The 19,072-nt window shown below is 38.2% G+C and overlaps 1 protein-coding gene across 1 annotated transcript in view; it reads right to left on the reverse strand.

Annotated features, from left to right (window-relative positions):
• The window catches only part of KCNH8 (potassium voltage-gated channel subfamily H member 8), a 391,062-nt gene that overhangs the window by 94,230 nt on the left and 277,760 nt on the right, over positions 1 to 19,072 (reverse strand). The window contains exon 8 of the mRNA XM_072651223.1: positions 2,527 to 2,727. Within this exon, the coding sequence (XP_072507324.1) occupies positions 2,527 to 2,727 (201 nt within the window). The remainder of the gene's footprint in view (positions 1 to 2,526; positions 2,728 to 19,072) is intronic.

The following is a 19,072-nucleotide window of genomic DNA, read 5'->3' on the forward strand; positions in this document are numbered from 1 at the left end:
CTGTTCTCAAGGAGTTTAAATTTTACTGATGGGATATGACCATATGGATAGATAAGTAAATACAAGATAATTAAGGGGAGAGAGACATACACAGGTATAGATAGATAGGTAGGTAAGTAGGTAGATAGATAGATAGATAGATAGATAGATAGATAGATAGATAGATAGATAGATAGATAGACAGATAGATAGGTAGAAAGGTAAGAGATTGGGGGAGGAAAGGAGAAGAATGAGACAGAGAGATACAACGAGGACAGTCGGAAACTAAAAAGGCTTTCTATTACAATTATCAAGTTACTTAATCATCACTTAATTCAGATATACATTTTTATCATGCAGAAAAATTTTCTAAATGATATCATAGCTTGAAAGAGTTAATATTATTTCTCAAACCACTCTGCTTGCAGAGAACAGTTTATGCACTAGGAAAATATGAGTCACTGACTGCCCTGAATCTTGTAGGTAAATCAATGCAGAACAGACCAGCAATACCACAGATATTGCAAATTCTAATTTAGTAGGCTTAAGTCCTGAGACCCTGAGCACTTCTCAAACTTTCCATCAGGAACAGAAGAAATATGTACAAAGTACTTAAAGGCTGTAGACTGTATTTAATCTTGAAGTAGCTACCCTTTTAGCATTGGTTTCATGATTTCAAAAAATAGAATTAAACTGACCATTCCATGAATGAAGTCTACCAAGGAGAGGTAGGATTATCTATGAATTTGAAATCAGAGAACCTGGGTTCAAATGTCAGCTTAGCTACTGTATCTTGGGCAAGTCACTTGATTTTTCCCCTCAGTTTCCTTTTCTAAGAGAAGAAAGATTGTAAGATTTCTTTCAACTCTAAATTCAATGATAAGCCTTGGCTACTTCACAATCTCTCAAGCTATTGTTACTTTTTTCCTAAGAAAGGAGAGTAACCTAACACCATTGCAACCCACTTCACTACTTAAATATCTTCTCATTGGGTATAATCCAATTTCTATTCTAGAAATTCTTCATCTTCATGAAGTCAGCCTTCCCTGACCATGCCATTTCCAGTGATCTCTTCCTTCTCTGAATACCTCATTTAGCACTCATATACTACCTGGCATTAGAAACTTATGGTTTTTTGGAAATGTCCTATGTCCCCATCTGGCCCATCAATGCTTTCTGAGAGTAGTAGCTACGTCTTCCTCTTCTTCATCTCCCCCACCTCATTTAGCAATAACAAATGTTGGTTCATTGTTTGAAATTTTGTCAAAAAAAAATCACCTTGATATAAAGCCATCCTAAATCTTTCCCTAAGCAACAGCTAAAAATGTATAAATGCTAATTATAAAATGGAATAAGAGTAAAGGAAGTTATCAAAGAAATGTCTAGTTGATCTAGAAGATGAGCCAGGAATGTGTCAAGAATAACAAAGAATTTCTAGAAAGCCCATGTAGTCCACTGGGTCCCTTGTGATATTAAGAGAACATGAGAAGACCCTTTGCATATTAGCTGGAGTCTCTGTGAGAAACTTATGGGAGCCTCTTAGGATGATAAGCATAGATTACTTTTAATCTGCATCACTGGAGAATATCATATGAAGGGGATCATAGGATGATAGCTACTTTGGAACATCAGAGCATTTAGACTATCACCCATAAGGAAATCATAATGTAGTATGAATTGAACAGACCTCCCCTAGATCCTTAGAAACTCTAGTAAATGTTTATATAGCTAGTTTCCAATTAGTGTAAAAAATGAATCTCTGAAGTGATCACATTATTCCAATATTTCCGTTGGGGTGGACTAATTACTGCATTTTACATATTAAAACTTCAAACAGTGTGAATTCAAATACAAGTGATCACATCACAGGATTTGTTATTCTCACTAACAGGGACCTAGTTGTACTTTCTGGCCATCCAACTCTCTCAAACACAACTGAGCTAGAAAAACTATTACCTATTCACATGATACATTTCAGCCTTCTACTAGCTATGAGATTGACAGTGTAAGGTAGGAAGATTTGTTTCCTACTGTTTAATTATGGGAGTTCTTATACCTCATTTCTTCCTTTTGATGCTCCTTTCCAACTGACTCATTGCAGTCTTTTACTCTTCCACATTACAGATTAATAAAACTTGGCAGCATTGACTTGACTGCAAGAATGAAAGATAATTTGAGATACAGAAAATTGTCCAAATTTAGACCCAGAATTCCCATTACTCATAACCACAACAGGTATATTTGGGAAGTTGTGGCTGCACCTGTATACAGGTAATGAACCAGTTGGTAATTGTTTCTTAATTGGCTATTATAGATAAAGTTTTCTTCCAAATGGAATTCCCTGACATCATTAGTAGATTTTATCATAAATGCCATATAGGAAAAAAAAATGATTGCTAGAAAAAAAGATGAATTTTTATCATTGAGAATAATTCTAACCAAACCTTTGTTGCTTCTTGTGTTGCAGTTCACAATACAAAAGCTAAAGGAAGAATGGCTTGGAGAGTAGCTCATTCCTGCTATCTGGGAAAAAGGAAAACTACTTACCGCCAATTAGCATCGTGCAGATGGAAAAGATCTTTTCTGCATCGGTGTTGGCAGAGACGTTCCCAAACCCAACACTGGTGAGGCTGCTGAGGGTGAAGTACAGGGCTGCAATATAGGCACTTCGGATGGAGGGGCCACCTAAGGTGTTATTGCCACCATAGTATGGAGATTCCAGACGTTTTCCCAGCTCGTGAAGCCAACCTACAGGGGAAAGAAGGGAGAGAATCTAAAATGGGAAAAGGAATAAGCTGTTGGTCAGGCCATGTGATTATTTAGTTATTTTACTTTTATACTAAATATAGTTATTTCAAGGTTTCTTGAAATGTCAACATGATTTAGTGGCTAAAACAATGATGATGATAAAAATATGAACAACAATAATTATTATCATTTAGATATTACTTTTAAGGTTGCAAAGCATTTCATGTTTATCTCATTTAATCCTCAAAAGAACCTTGAGAGGTAGGTGCTATTATTATCCTCATTTCACAACTGAGGAAACTGACAAGTGGAGAAGTTAAGTGACTTGTCCAAGGTCTCTCAAAGCTTGAATTAAAACTAGCGATCTTTAACTCCAATTCCAGTCTGTTTTCTGTTGTACCACATTGACTTCCATCATCTTTGAATAAGAGAAAGAAAAAAATGCTTGCTAATCGGAGAATAGCCTACTTTCCAGTTCTATTTCCCCTGATACTCATTTCTATATCGAGACTTTTGTGATTTGTCTACTAGATATCCATGAGCCCCAAATAAAGTTACATAAAGCTTTATTTTATTATTTCAAGGACCAACTAGGAACAGTGCAGTTTGGTGAACTCCAATGGGTCCACAAAATTATCGATGTAGATGTTGTGTACAACAGAGAATATTACAGACACTCAGCATCTATTCATCCTGTGTGATTCCTGCCCATATTCTTCTACAAGTTCTGCACATTGGATCTATGCACATAAATGGTTCATTAAAAGACCTTTCTGTAGTCTCATAACATTTCAGAGGTGCCACTGCAGCACCCAGTGAGGCTTTTCCTCACTTTTCCAACATGATCTGCCCATCTCTTTTTCTGGTTATATAATTCCTGATATCTTTCACACCACTTCTTGGATACAACTCATTGTTTGTAATATACTTCAGCCTATATATGCCCCTCTCATTAATATCTCTCCATTCCCATGAAATTTAAAATTGTAGAAGACTGTGGTATCTATGATTTGTCGCTATGTAGCACCATTGGAAGAATATTGTAATTAAGATGATGGATTTTTAAGACAGGAACAAATTAACCTAATAGTTTGGCATTAAAGGTACAAACACCTTGCTTAAGTCAAAACTCCCTGAAAAGTAGAATTGTTTGAATGGAAGCTAACAGCTTCATGAGATAAGAAATACTAAAACAAAGTCAAAAGACTGAAAATGTGGAAGAAAATGTAAAGTATTTCATAGTGGAAATACTTCTATGGAAAATAGATCAAGGAACACAGAATTCAAGATAAATATGAAAAGGCAAATATGATGAATAGTCATAATGGCCTCTACAAAGACAAACTATTTATATTCTAATATGAGGAGAAGGTATGCATGCCCCCTCTGATACTGTCATCATCAGGGGTAACAGAGGGAGTCTAATTAGATAGAAGGCTTGTTCCATCTAACGATCTTGTAAAGAGAATGAAAAGAGAGAAGAACACACTGGGGAAAGGGATGGAGAGGTAAGTTAGGGAAAATTACCTTAAATAGTGGCAGTGTGCAAGTAGAAGTTTATGCAAACAAAGGGGAATGGGTGGGATGAGTGGCCAGTATTGGAACTTTACTCTCATCTGAATCACTCGATGGAGGCAAGAATATATATACATGGAGTTGAGTACAAAAGTGCATTTCACTCCATAAGCAGATAGGAAGGAAAAGTGAGAAAGGAGAAGGGTGAACATGAGGTAGAGGAGACTAAAGGAGAGAGTAATCCTAGGCAAAACAAATTTGAAGTAAAGATATATAAAATTACTTATTTTTATTATTATTAATTTTGCAGTGGCAAAGAACTGGATACTGAAGGGGTGCCCATCAATTCATGAATGGCTGAATAATTTAACGCACTATAAATAGGATGGAACACTATGGTCTGGTAAAAAAAGATGAAGGAGATGGTTTCAGAGAAATGTGAGAAAACCTGTGTGAAACATTATAGAGCAAAGTGAGCAGAACTAGGAGAAAAATTTATCCATTAATAGCAATATCATATAGATAACTTTGAAAGACTTAGGAACTCTGATCAGCATGAGGATCCACCTTGATTCAAGAGGATTCATGATCACACATATTACCTATCTTCTGATAGGCAGCTATGAAAAATATACAATTAAACACACATTTCATGTATATGGACAAGGCAGAAATTTATTTTCTTGACTATGAATGTTTGTAATAGGGCCTTTGTTGTGGTAGTGGAATGGAGAGTAAGCAGATTTTTGCAAATTAAAAAAATTTATACAATAAAACATAAAAATGAGAGATAGTTTAGTGTGGAGTTTAAAGAGTTGGTGCCAGAGTCAGGAAGGTCTGCACTTAAGTTTCATCTCTGATGTTTACTGTGTGTGACCTTGGAGAAGTCACTTAGTATTCCAGTATCCCAGCAGCATTCTAAGATTGTCAGTTTCAGAGAAGACAATGGCCTGAATTGTCAATGGCAGTTTCCTCTTCCAGATTTCCTTATATCACTGAAATCATATGTCCAATTCCAAATCAAACCAGACCAACAAAAAAAGTGACAAAAATCCCACTGTTGACTAACATTTGCAGTCATAAAACCAGGAAAATCAGAAACATCTGCTCAATACAAAAACATGGCAGTCTGTCTTTGGGGAATTTCTGTTATAGCTTTTTAAACAGTAGTCTATGAAAATTCATCCCCTTGTAACTTAGAATATCAAAGGATTTGTCAGCACATATGGAACTATCAAGATAACAAACAAATATTACTATTATGTATAAATCCCACTGCAAGCTTCATTTTTTCAAATGGTCTATATATATATGTATATATATATATATCACGGATAATAACAGTAATAGTTAACATTTATAAAGTGCTATGTGCCAAACCCTGTTCTAAGCCCTTCACACTTATTGTCTCATGTGTGTTTGTCCTTTGTTGCTGAAGAAGACCATGCCATCAGAGAAATAATGACGACTTGTACTTGACTTTGTTTTGAGTGAGTGAGGGCTATGCATGATTCTCATAACCACTCTGGGAGGAAGGTGTTGTTATCATCCTCTTTTTATAGATGAGGAAACTGAGGCAAATGGTGGTTATGACTGACCCAGGGTAACACAGCTAAAAAGTGTCTGAGGCCAAATTTGCACTCTGTTCTGCCACACTCCGGGTTTTTCACTCTATCCACTGCACCACCGAGCTACCTGTATGTAGGCAACCCTTAACCAGGGGTGGAAAACCTGAGGCACATTCCCCACCCCTGCCTTAAATTCTAACACCCTTAAAATAATAAAAAAAACAACCTTTAAACAAACACAGCATGTGTTCTGACCACTACAATCTCTTATCTCCACTTACTAAACTTATTAAAGAATGTCTGAAAAAAGATGGCACCCTTCTCAGTATTTTAATTCTATAAATTCATGGTAGCCAATATAAAAATGACCTGTCTTGACCACTGATGGTACAATTTGCACAGATGTCATGCCTGCTCCTATGAACTTATGATTTAAATGAGATAACGTTGATGTGGCAAATGATTCTATATTGACCCTAGGCAGATGGTGAAGATTCAGTAGCAGAAGCCAGAGAACAAGAACAGGCAGTAAAAGATAAGGCCTGACTTCATTTCCACTCTCTGGGAAAAACCTTACATAGAGTCTGATCTTCTGAGGCGATTGCTTGCCATTTTGATAAGAGCATCAAACAATGGTAAGCTAAATGGCTGATTTTTTAAAAAAGGTACATGAATCACTGTGACCTGGTAAAATGATGTCACAACAATTCGACTTCTGGTGGATAGACGAGGGGGATCGTATTTTTCCAAAGTGGTTCACTCTGTTAATTGCAATGAGGTTTAAGTGGCTGGAAGATGTTACTTTGCCCATCAAATAGATACTGCTTGACCTAATTCACATCGTCTTTTGCTGCACTGAGGGTAAAAACAAATGCTTGCTTCTCAGCCCAATAATATAATCAAGTACCAGAATCAAAAGCTGGAACTAACTGCGCTAATTCTCTGCACCTTGAACTGAACTCCAATAGCTTTTTCACAGACTTAAGAAATAATCTCAAACTCAGGTTTCCTCAGCTTCTCCAAAAAGATACAGCATTAGTCATACCATACATGGGTGTCATCTTTCAAGAAGGACTCTGTTTTAGTTTGTCCAGAGGAAGATGTCCAGTATTTTGAGGTGAGGAGAAACCACGGCCCATGGGGATCAGTGGAAGGAAATTGGTCTGTTTGCCACAAAAGAAAAGATTTTGGATGGGGAGATATTTTAGGTCTTCAAATATGTCAGAGACTGTCAAGTGTAAAGAAGGGTTAGTTTTTTTTCCCGTTCATTACATGCTTACTAAAAGCTTTAGCGTGACTATTTCAGGCAGACTGATTGTCTACACAAGACAAAAGCAGGAACAATGGTGAGAAGTTGCAGAGAGGCAAATTCATGTTTTATGTAAGAAAAAACTCCCTAATGCCAGAGCTGTCCCAAAGTGGAGTGTGCTGAATTGGGTGGAAGTGATTTCCAGATCCTAGAGGTCTTGGAGTCTATTTTGCTTTTTGCTATCAGAGGTGATCCCTGCTTCAGTTATAGATTAAATTCGATAATATCTGTGGTACCCTCTGTTTCTCAGATACTCTACTACTCTGATTCACCAGTCCCACAGTTCCCCAGTTTCTGACCAGACATTCTCCATTTTTTTCTATTCACGTTCCCCTACTTGAAGTAATGTAATATGATGAGGGCAGCTAGATGGTATAATGGATTGAGTGCCAGGTCTGGAGTAAGGAGGACTCATCTTCCTGAGTTCAAATCTGGCCTTAGACACCTACCAGCAATGTGACCCTGCCAAGTCACTTAACTCTCTCTCAGTTTCTTCATCTGTAAAATGAGCTAGAGAAGTAAATGGCAAACCATTCCAGTACCTTCACCAAGAAACCCCAAAGGGGTCACAAAGGGTCAAATACAACTGAAACAACTGAACAACCACATGCAATATATTATAACATAACATATGTATATATATATAATTATATACACATGTAATTTATAATATATATAAATATATGTATATATTTACCTACATATGTAATTTATAACATATACTCATAAAAACAAAAAAATTCTAAAACATTGATTAGAGCACAGATCCATTGGAATGTGGTCATACTAAACTGAAACCAAATCCAAGGACATCCCAGACAGTATTCTTGGAAACACAAATTTTGTTAGGAGATCCAGTTTGTTTCTTTTTACTGCTTAATTATCCATATATTTACATACGTGCCTGTATGCATATATGAGATGAAGCCAAAGGAGAGATACTCAGGTGTGAAGGAAAGTATATATTGTACATTAGATCCAAGGAAGAGGGGGAGAGAAGGCAGGGTAGTACAGCTGAAAATTGCCCCTGATGTCAGAGGGTCTAGGGTAAGATTCTTTCTCTGATGCTTACTACCCATGTGAATTCAGACAAATAACTACGCCTGCTTAGGTTGCAATTTCTTCATCTGTAAAATGAAGGTATTGGAGTGAATGACCTCCAAGGTCCCACCTAAGTTTTGATCTATGATCCAAGTTTTATTGATCTCTCTCTCTCTCTCTCTCTCTCTCTCTCTCTCTCTCTCTCTCTCTCTCTCTATTGTAGAAGCATTTGCAGGACTTATTTTTATTATGAGAAAGTTGCTAATTGTGTTGCCGCCAAAAGAGCAGAGGCTGTAATGATTATGAAAAAAAAACCCTAGTGACACAGAAAGTATGTTACACCCCCAAAGTCTGCTATTGACTCTGCCAGCTAAATAAAACTTTTTCTCCCGGCACAGTACAACCTTTCTGCACTGAGAACACATGTTCTGCAAGACAGCACGTCACTGTACTATACCAAAGGACACAATCTCACCAATTTGGAATTTGCTCCCTCCTCCTTTAATGCCATGGAAATTCTTGTTTCTAAAAGAAAGCACATCCTAGAACATTCTGCCCCTGCTCAATATCCCTCCTGATGGACACATTGAGAAAGTTTTACGTATAACTCAAGGTAGGTTCCACTGTATTGAAAACAATTCAAGAAACAATTAAGGAATGAAAGTTTCAGTAAATAATGATTATGATCAAGACAGATTCATTCATTCAAATATTCTTCCTTTTAACAACAAATAGAATGATGAACATATTCTTCATTGGATCAAACATTAGTGAGGATAATAAGAAATAAAATAATTTGATTCTTATAAAGACCATTTCTCTAAACCAATATTCTGGTATTGCCATATGGCTTCTAATCATGGACTACCAAGACGAATCACAATTTCAAGTGACCCAAAGGACAATGGAAAGACACCTGGTAAGTGTAAGCAGCCTTGAGCACCATGCCAAAATGACTTGGTTGAGAGAAGTAGAATAAAAGCTACCATCAAGAAAATGGATGCTTGGAAAAGGATATGGGTCTGTCTGGTAGAGAGCATGAATAATACCAGATGGATTGCCTCAGTGCATCGTTGGGAGACATGAAATATTAAAAAGCCCTGGAGGAAGCCCTCCAGCATGTGGGGGAGAGTCTCCCTAGGGAATTAATAAGGAGGATGTGGACAAAGGGCACAAAGGATGAGAAATCATGTTTTGGTTGCCATGTACAGCCAAGGAAAATGTGGCCTTGTTGATGAGATGACAGGACCAAAGTATCAATGCAAAATATGTTTTCTTTCACTATTTTTCTAACATCAATGAACTATCTATTTTTTAACCAAGGCCCTACTATGTACTCAGCAACAGATGGGCTCCTTGAGAGACAGGGACTATCTCTTGCATTTTTTTTCTGATATCAGCCCTTAGCAGAATGTCTGGAACACAGTAAGTGCTTAATATATAATGTTGCTGACTGACCTGCTTAATTCTTTCATTTTAGCTCCAACTATAAATCAAATGTCCATCTACTCTTGATTATCAATGTTAGTATATTTTAATTGTGTCTATTTCTAGACACTGCAGTATATACACACATACATTTACATGTGTAACTTGTTTTACACAATAAATAGGTTTCTGAAAAGTTTTGTATAATTTAAAAATCTAATCAGATTTAAATTCATTAGTGCCAGTCTATATTTCAGTGTAATATTTTGCAATTCAAATACCCTTTTTGTAGTGTGGATATTCATCCAGTAAAGTACCTTACAAATTCAGCTTTATTTTCATGTCAATGGATGTGGTTTCTTTACCTGTCAAGTGAATTAGTTTGGTTTGAATAATCTCAAGGCAGAACTTGGACTGAGCAGACAAAAAAGATAACCAGATAGAGTGTTGTTGCTACCAGTGTCACTGTTATGCCGTTGTGTAGTGGTGATCACCTTTTTTATGCATGGGGTTTTCTTGGTAAAGACACTGAGTTGTTTTCAATTTCTTTCTCCAGTCTGTCCCCATTTTACGGAGCAGGAACTAAAGCAAATAGGAGTTAAGTGACTTGTCTAGCTAGCAAATGTCTGGGGTTGGGTTTGAATTCAGATCTTCCTGACTCCAGGCCCAACGCTCTATCTACTGCACCACCTAGCCATGTGGGGAAGGGTTGTGGTGCATAAGGAGTGGAAAGGAAGGAATAATAAAAGACATTTTTTTCATAATTTGTAACTTGTGGCTCAAAAGCACAATGCTGAGTTCACAGGCTGGATTCAGTTTTGGGACTTGCATCTATAATGCCTTTAATTTGTGATCCTGACCAGGATTAACATCAGAATTTGACTTAGTTATGGCAGCAACAAAAAGAAAACGGAGCTCACTCCTATGCAAGCACTCAGGCTAACAAAACTTAGAATATAGGACAGTCAGGTGATAAAATTGGTGGCCATTGTAATTCACAAAGACCACAGCTGGTTCACAGAGAAGTTGCAATCTGCACTGGTTGAAGGAGTAATTACACCTCTGAAATAATGGATCCTTGAAACATTGAAGCAAGAAGGAAACATCCCATATTGTCTCTTCACAATTTATGTATTTTGGGCACGCTGTTTCTGCTTGCCTTCATGCTTTCTTGAACTTGCTTCTCATTTACTTTGAGTTATATGAATGATGAGATTCTCACCCATAAAATCACTCAATATTCCTGGGATGAAGGTGGAGAGTTTTTGCGTTTTGATCCATCTATCTCTTCTGTTCTATTTCCACTTCTTGACGGGTCTGCTCTTTAGGAACTTGGCATATCCAGAATTACTATGCAGAGTTAGAACTTTGCACAAATGAATGCATCACTTATGCAAGTACATTGCAGAGTGACTTTGGATCATAGCTGTCTGGATTAATCCAAACGGAAAATGGTAATTTGTACTAGACCAGAGAAAACCTCAAAGTACTGTTTAATGGCACAAATACGTCATATATCTCCCTTCTTTTATTTAAAAGACTTTCCAGAAGTGCACAACTATTTCATGGCAAGAGAAAATGACCCAATTAAACAAAGACTTTTAAATAATGCATACCATTTGCCCACTTGTAAATAAAGCACCATGACATACATTTAAGCATCTGAGAAAATTGCAAATTTTCCGGATTGTAATTGAGTACCCGAGAACCCCTAGGCAGTCTTCCTGACCATAATTCTGAGAAATATGACTGAGAATCTGCTCACTACCTAATGAGACTTATAGTCATAATTACCAATTCTTTCCCACAAGGAAAATCGCAAAAATTTTCACCCCCTCCTCTTCCTCGTCCTTTTTCTTTGTCTTTTCCTCCTCCTCTTTCCCCTTCTTTTCCTCATCTTTCTCCTCCTCTTGCTGCTGCTTCCCCCATTCTCTTGGTGTGCGCTATCCTGGTGCCTCCTTTGTGAAGCAAGAAGACCCTTGGAATCACCAGTAACTGATGAGAAGCCTACAAAAGGAATTGGGAAGGATCCAAGACTGAAAACAATGACCACATTAGTTTGAAAGTGTCAAGACAAGATGGTTCAGTGGTGCAGTTTAAGATTAACAGGCAGGCACACACCACTTAGGAAACTACTGAAAGCCTACTGTGAATGACAGAGTTTGTCAATGAGGCAGATCAGATTCTGATTTGATGGGCAGTCCATTAATGAAACAGACATATCTGCACAGTTGGAAATGGAGGATGAAGATTCAATTGACTGTTCCAGCAGCGGGCAGAAGATGTTTACTAAAAAGAGAACCTGAACCTCTACTCCAAAACTGTGCTCCCAGGGAAAACAATACATTCACGATCAGAAAATCAAGATCTGGTTTATCCATTCTGAGTACTGCAGTGCAGATTTGATTCCCTCCCTCCATTCCTTTTTTTGTACATAACGTAACTCATGTATGGGCATAGGCAGAGTGCACTTTTTAAAAACTAAATGGTCAATGGGTTTTTTGATCAATATAAAATTGAGATGGAGAGGAGAAAAACAAACTTGTTTTGTGAAAATATCCCTTTTCTCCATTAGTGACAGGCTGATTCAACTTTTATCTTTATGTTCCAGTAAGTTATTTTGCTCTCACTATTTTACAACAATGAAAGAAAAACCCACAAAAATCCTTACAGACCTTGTTTGATTGGATAATTTCCATGTTTTTCTTTTATTGTTGTAGAACCGAGGAACATTTTATATCTTTCTTGTACATAGCTGTTACATGTAAGGTGATTGCTGGTTTTCAGTAAGAGTTAGTTATTCTAAAGAAATTGATCCTAGATAGTTTGCCCTTCAAGTCAAACATCTTGTTGTTTAAATAAATTTCTTGTTTAAAATTAAAAAAAATCAAAAGACAAACTCAATTGGGGATAAAGAGATACATTCAAGGTCCAATGGTAAGGGAGAGAACGCTGGATATTACTGGGGAAATGAGCAGGTCAGAGCCATGCCATGGAGGATTTAACTCACCTGAAGTAGGATGAGGATTATGGCAATGATTGGGAAGAAAAAACTCTATTAGGCAGCTTCTAACTTTATCTAATTATTCTTATTGACTAGATGCCAACTAGTTCAGTTGCTTTTAACTGCTACAGGTGTATGAGTGCTTTCAGAATTTTTAAAATTTAGTCCCCTGGGAAAGTCCTTATTGCCCTACCCTACTTATCAGTATGCTGTGGTCATTCTTAAGGCTGCCTTACTCAGAGCTGAGGTCAAAAAAATGATGATGGAGATAAAGAGCCCAGTGAATGTGGCAGAGAAAACTTGGATTTGGCAGGGTATATCTTGTTGGTTCAAGGTAAAGCATGGGCATGCCGAGTTCAGGGTAATTCACAGATCATCAGCACGGACAGCCTCCCACCATAAAAAGATAATGTTAAGAGGAATTCCAAAGAAGAATGAAGAAGCAAAGCCATATTCTCAGCCAAAGTGATCACTCTACCCTTAGGACATCTCTGGATCAAACCATTTTCATTTGTTCTAAACAATATCACTTTAGGTATTTGTTCCCAGTTTCCTTCACATTTGGTGTTATTCTGTCATAGTTATCAAATACACATCCCCCATAAGTGTATGCTGTCCTTGGGACCTCATGTGGGCTCTGAGAGGTGAGCTTTCACCCGATCTTTGCTACATCCCTTCTCAGGCTTTCCCGAACCATGCCATCTCACTAGTACCCCATCTTCTCATTTCTAGTTTCTCTTTATGTGTGATCTTTCACCATTAGAATGTAAGCTCCTGACAAGCAGGAACCAGTCTGGTTGCTTGCTTGACTAGCCACGCCATCAGATGCTATGCAGGTGAATTCACTTGGACCTTTTCAGCAAGCAACCAGACTGGTTCCTGCTTGTCAGGAGCTTACATTCTAATGGTGAAAGATCACACATAAGGAGAAACTAGAAATGAGAAGATGGGGTACTAGTGAGATGGCATGGTTCGGGAAAGCCTGAGAGTTGTGGTTGAAAGGTCTAAAGAGTGGCATGGAGAACAGGGTAGAGGTAATGGATGGGAAGGACTGGAGAGAGGTGGTTCATGTATGGCTGGCTGGCTGACTAGCTGGCTTGAAGCATAAATGGATGGATGGATAGATGAGAAACAGCATGTTCAGTTCCAAAGAGAATCCTTCCTAGCTTTTAGTCTAGTGATAAACACGTAGAAGTTCTACTTTTTTCATGCATTCAAACTGGATGAGGAAACAGAGGAAGCATGATGCTACTGAGAAATCAGTGGACTTGAAATCAGAAGTCCTGGGTTCTAATGTCGACTTTGTCACTTATTTGATCCTGACCTTGGAAAAGTCACATCACTTCTCAAAGGAGGCTGGATGAGATGATCTCTAAGATCTTTCAAGACCCCAAAAACCATAAGTCTAATAAAATAATACACCATTTCCAGAGTTTTCCTCTTTTTGACGTTTTATTGCTGTTTTCCTTTGGAATGCTTAGCAAAGCAGGTTGTTTAGAACTGGAGTGGAGAAGCTGAGGTCCCAAAATCACATATGGCCCTCTAGGTCCTCAAGTGCAGCCCTTTGACTGAATTCAAACTACTATTCAGTCAAAGGTCCACACTTGAGGACCAAGAGGGCTACATGTGGCCTAGAGGCTGCAGCTTCCCCATCCCTGGTTTAGGACAGTATTGAGCTCTGGAATCAAGAAAATGATTATAACAACTAGCCACGCCATCAGACGCTATGCAGGTGAATTCACTTGGACCTTTTCAGACATATGCAAAATTCTTAGAAAAAGCAGCCCCCTTTTTCATAAAGTGTATTAAGGTCAAGAAGAACACTAACTCCTCATTTACATGAGGGTAATAGTTGTGCTCCCTACCTCATAGGCTTCCTGAGAAGAAGGTTCTTTATTAACTATATAAATGTTATTCCTTTTTATTTTGGTGTTTGGACTTGTAATTTTACTGGCATAGGGAATGAAAGTAATGAAACATAAGTAATAAAAACTTTCCATCAATCCAGATGGCTAATTGGAATTATTATATATTTTAAATATTTTGGTGCAGTGCCTAGAGCACCAGCCCTGGAGTTAGGAAGTCCTGAATTAAAATCTAGTCTCAGACACTGGACGTGTGACTCTCGGCAAGTCACTTAGTATCTCTTGGCCTCAGTTTTCTCATCTGTAAAATGAGGAAAATAATAGTACTTAGCACTAGAGTTGCTGTGAGGATCAAATGAGATCCCTGTAGATCACTTGGCATAGCACCTTGAACCTGAACCCAAGTTTGCCCTACTCTTTGGCCAATACCCTGACCAGGGCTTGACACCCCCTTTCTGGTGTTATCCCCTAATAAACAATCATAGATTTTGCATTCTCTTTTCAGATGTCAAAAGGTTGCTAGCTCCCTGACTAAATGGAGGTGACCAGCCCTCAGTGGACAGAGACAAGGTTTTATAGGCTGCCATATTATCTTGCTGAATTTTATAAAGCAACTGAGTAAACTTTGCACTGAGAGAATTACAAAGCTAAGTTATAACAATTCTATCTTTCCCCCAAACAAATTATAGTGCACTATTTTTCCAACCACCATTATTTTTAAATTGCCATAAAATAAGGAAATCCAGGTATTATAACCAGGAAATCTGTGTCAGTTTAGTATGTATACAGGGCGGCAATTTCGTTTGTCTTCCTGGGATACTGGAAATAGACTAAAGGCTCTTCAGCAAGTTACTGGGGAGTTTGAGAGTCATGAAATTAAATACCAACTTTGAGGTGTCAGCTTTTGTTCTTCCTTAGAACAGCTCTGCTCTGACTCATCTATCTAGTCTGTGCATTTAAAAAACATATAACTAACTTTGTTTGATTGCTTGATGGGGTGTGAAATACAGTAAGTAGTGGGAATCTGCATGAACATTCCAAATTAGGTTTTGAGTCAGTGGGTGGTTGAATGATTGGTCTTGAAGGAAACAGAGCAATGGAGTTGTGGTTGAAAGGTCTAAAGAGTGGCATGGAGAACAGGGTAGAGGTAATGGATGGGAAGGACTGGAGAGAGGTGGTTCATGTATGGCTGGCTGGCTGACTTAGCTGGCTTGAAGCATAAATGGATGGATGGATAGATGAGAAACAGCATGTTCAGTTCCAAAGAGAAATTAGATCAGTCAACTAGTATTTCTTAAGTGCCTATTATGTTTCAGACACTGTGCTAAATGCTAAGGATACAAAGAAAGGCAAAAGACATCCAGTTCCTCTTCTCAAGGAACTCACAGTTTAATAGACCAGGTAAGAAAGAATTGGACAAGTGAAAGTTGTCAAGCAGCTAAAGTACATGGCAACAACTTGATTAACTAAAACTTCTTGGGGCCTAGGACTATGTGAGTGCAGAGATAGGGACATATGGAGAGATGCTGAAGAGCTACAGACTCAAAGCTTTACCAGCTTATTGGAGGTGGAATGAATGATAATGAAAAATCAAGGTTGACACTGAGGTTGTGAACCTGGGTGATGATGAAGTTCAGAGGGAAAGACTGAGCTTAAAGATATTTGCTGGCTGGAATGACTCTGTTCTCTCATGGGCTGACTCAGAGACCCTGACAGAATGGAACTTGGGATGCTTCTGTCAGTTTTAAGAAGAGGGATCCTGACCATTCTGAAAGAGGATGATAGACCCTGGGCAGAGGCCATATTTGAGCCTGAAACCTGATGTTGTGGTGCCTAGTGGATAACAGCAGAAAGCAAGCCCAGGGAGTCCAGGGGGGTAACCCAGCCAGAATAATAAGAATAAACATTTATATTCTGCTTTAAGCTTTGCTATGTTTTCTCTCCAAGTGAGAGAGAGAGATAGAGAGGCAGAGAGACTGAGAGGGACAGAGAGTGTGACACAGAAAGACAGACAGAAAGAGACAGAGATTGAGGGGGAGACAGAGAGAGAGAGAGAGACAGAGACAGAGAGAGAGAGAGAGAGAGAGAGAGAGAGAGACAGACAGACAGACAGACAGACAGACAGACACAGAGAGAGAGAGAATGTTTGATTATGACAACAACCTTGTATTATGCTTATCTATTTACATAGATGAGGACCCTGACACTGAGAAATGAAATGACTTACCTGAGGTCACATAGAAAGTATTTACTACAAGATTTGAACTCAGGCCATCTTGCCTCCAAGTCCAGCTCACTGTCTATTATGGCACCTAGCTGACTAGACATATTTCAGTCCCATTCTGGCAGAATCACTGTGCATTTTAAGGACCAAATCCAGTCATGTAACAGGACCAATTCCCCATAAAAGATTCCCCAGTTAACCGGGAGCAGTGTGATGACATCAGAAGGGATACAAAGACCCTACAGGCTTCCTTTACTTTCCAGCTTTCATCTATAAAAGTCATCTTGCTGTGTTTCATCAGGGTGTGGAGAAGACCATACCAATTGCTATCCCAGTCCCAAAGCCTTCAAGTTTGAGCCTAGAAGTAGTTTCTATGTCTTTAAGCTGGAGATCAGCCTAGTCAACCTCAGAGAAACTCACTACTAAGTTGGTCTTAGAGTGATGAATTTGGGGACTAAAGCAGCTCCGTCTACTAAGTTAGGGAAGAGTAGGTAGGAGTGGCAACTTGTAGAGGACCTATCTCTGTTAACAACATCAGAAATTCCTAAAATAAGTGTCAATTTTATTCCAAATCTCCCTAAATCACATTGGTCCATTTTCTTGCTTTAAAAATCCATTCCACTGCTACTTTTTATTATCTCTGTAGCCTGTATCCCTCTCCTCACCATCCTGATTGTCAAGCCTATATCTTAACCCTTAACCTTTCTCAGTATCGTGTATGCCCTCTCCACTCAATTCCTTGCCCAATGTGGTTTCGTGATGAAGACATAGGCCTTAGAGTCAGGAAAACCTCGGCTCGTTTGATCTGGGCCAAGTGTGTTTTGTACCTCAGATTCCTTATTTGTGAAAAGGAGGATTGGACTAAATGACAACTAAGATCCCTTCATTAAATCTCGGATTCTGTGATTTCTCCCATAAATGACCTCTTACTTTTAATGAGGAGGCTGTCACAACGCACTCCCTCCACTTCCTAATGGCACCCCATTTGGGAAATTGACATCTCTAGAGAATACCAGCCAGTTTTCAATGCCATTATTGGTATGCATGCTCTATTTAGATCAGGAAATTAGTAAAGAGGGATAAAGAGAACCTGGATAGATATGATTAACCACAGAATAAAAAGAAAAATGGAGTGATGGTAAAAAATAAGATATATGAGGGGAAGCAGAGTTATTTAATTAGAGGATAAGGGCAAGGGAAGGCATGGTGATCTAGAAGGTTACAAGAGCTATTCCATTGAGACCACAGACAGCTGTTCTCCATCTCTATGGAGGACAGAACAGTGGAAATTCAACAAAAGGGCTGAAATTGCAACAGCAATGATTTCAATCAGATAGAAAAAGACATTTTTTGACAGGGTTACTTCTTCATCTCAGTGCTTCCTGAAAAGGTAAATTCTAGTAAGGTTAGGGAATCATTTGCAGAATGAGAGAGACAATAATTCTACTGTCTTGGAACCTGATCAGAAAACATCTGGACTAATCTATTCGGTTTTGGATAATACATTTCAGGAAGGACATGGATGAGTTGACTTGCACTTAGAAATGGAGAACCAGGGTGATGAAAGACTGGGGTACATAGGAGAAACTATGGAGGTTTAGTCTGGAAAATAAGAGATTTAGGGATGGCATGGTAATAGCATTAAAGTATTTGAAGAGTTTACATGTGGAATAGTTATTAGATGTGTTTTTCTTGACCTCAGAGAATAAAACACAGACCAATAATACTAATAATTAGCTTTTCTATAGCACTTTAAGATTTGAATGGCATTTTGTAAGTATTTCATGTATCCCCAATACACCCTTTGTATTATTTTCACCATTGTACAGATGAGGAAACTAAGGCTGAAAGAGGTAAAGTGACTTGCACAGGGTGATACAGCTAGTTAAGTGTCTTAGGCCAGATTTGAACTTGTCTTTCTGACTTCATCTTCAGTGTTCAGTCCTGTGTGGAAGTTGTAGAGAAGCAAATTTCAGCATGATATAAAGATAAGCTAGCTACAAATTGGAATTGTTTAAAAGTATAATGTGCTCCCTTAGAAGGTAACAGGCTCCCCCTCCCTAGGGGTCATCAGATGAGGTGAGATGCAGAGGGGGTACTTGACCAGATACCTTGGCCTCTAACGTCCCTTCCAACCCTTGGATTCTGTAATTCTTAAGGGGAATTATATAATCCCTTTCTTTGATATTCTTCATAAAAAGAACAATCACTTATCTGTTTGGGATAGATTTGTTATGATTTATTCTGGCCATCTTCCTATGAAGATTACTAGGCTTCATTCTAGATCAAGGCCTCATACTCTGAGTCTGCCTAAAATTTAAAAAAAAGAGGTTAATGATTATTCTAGCAAAATTGATTCCCTTTGTGCTCCTATGTATTTTGTTTTATTTT

The sequence above is a fragment of the Notamacropus eugenii genome, chromosome 3 (genome assembly GCF_028372415.1).
Source record: "Notamacropus eugenii isolate mMacEug1 chromosome 3, mMacEug1.pri_v2, whole genome shotgun sequence".
In the NCBI taxonomy this organism is placed as follows: Eukaryota; Metazoa; Chordata; class Mammalia; order Diprotodontia; family Macropodidae; genus Notamacropus; species Notamacropus eugenii.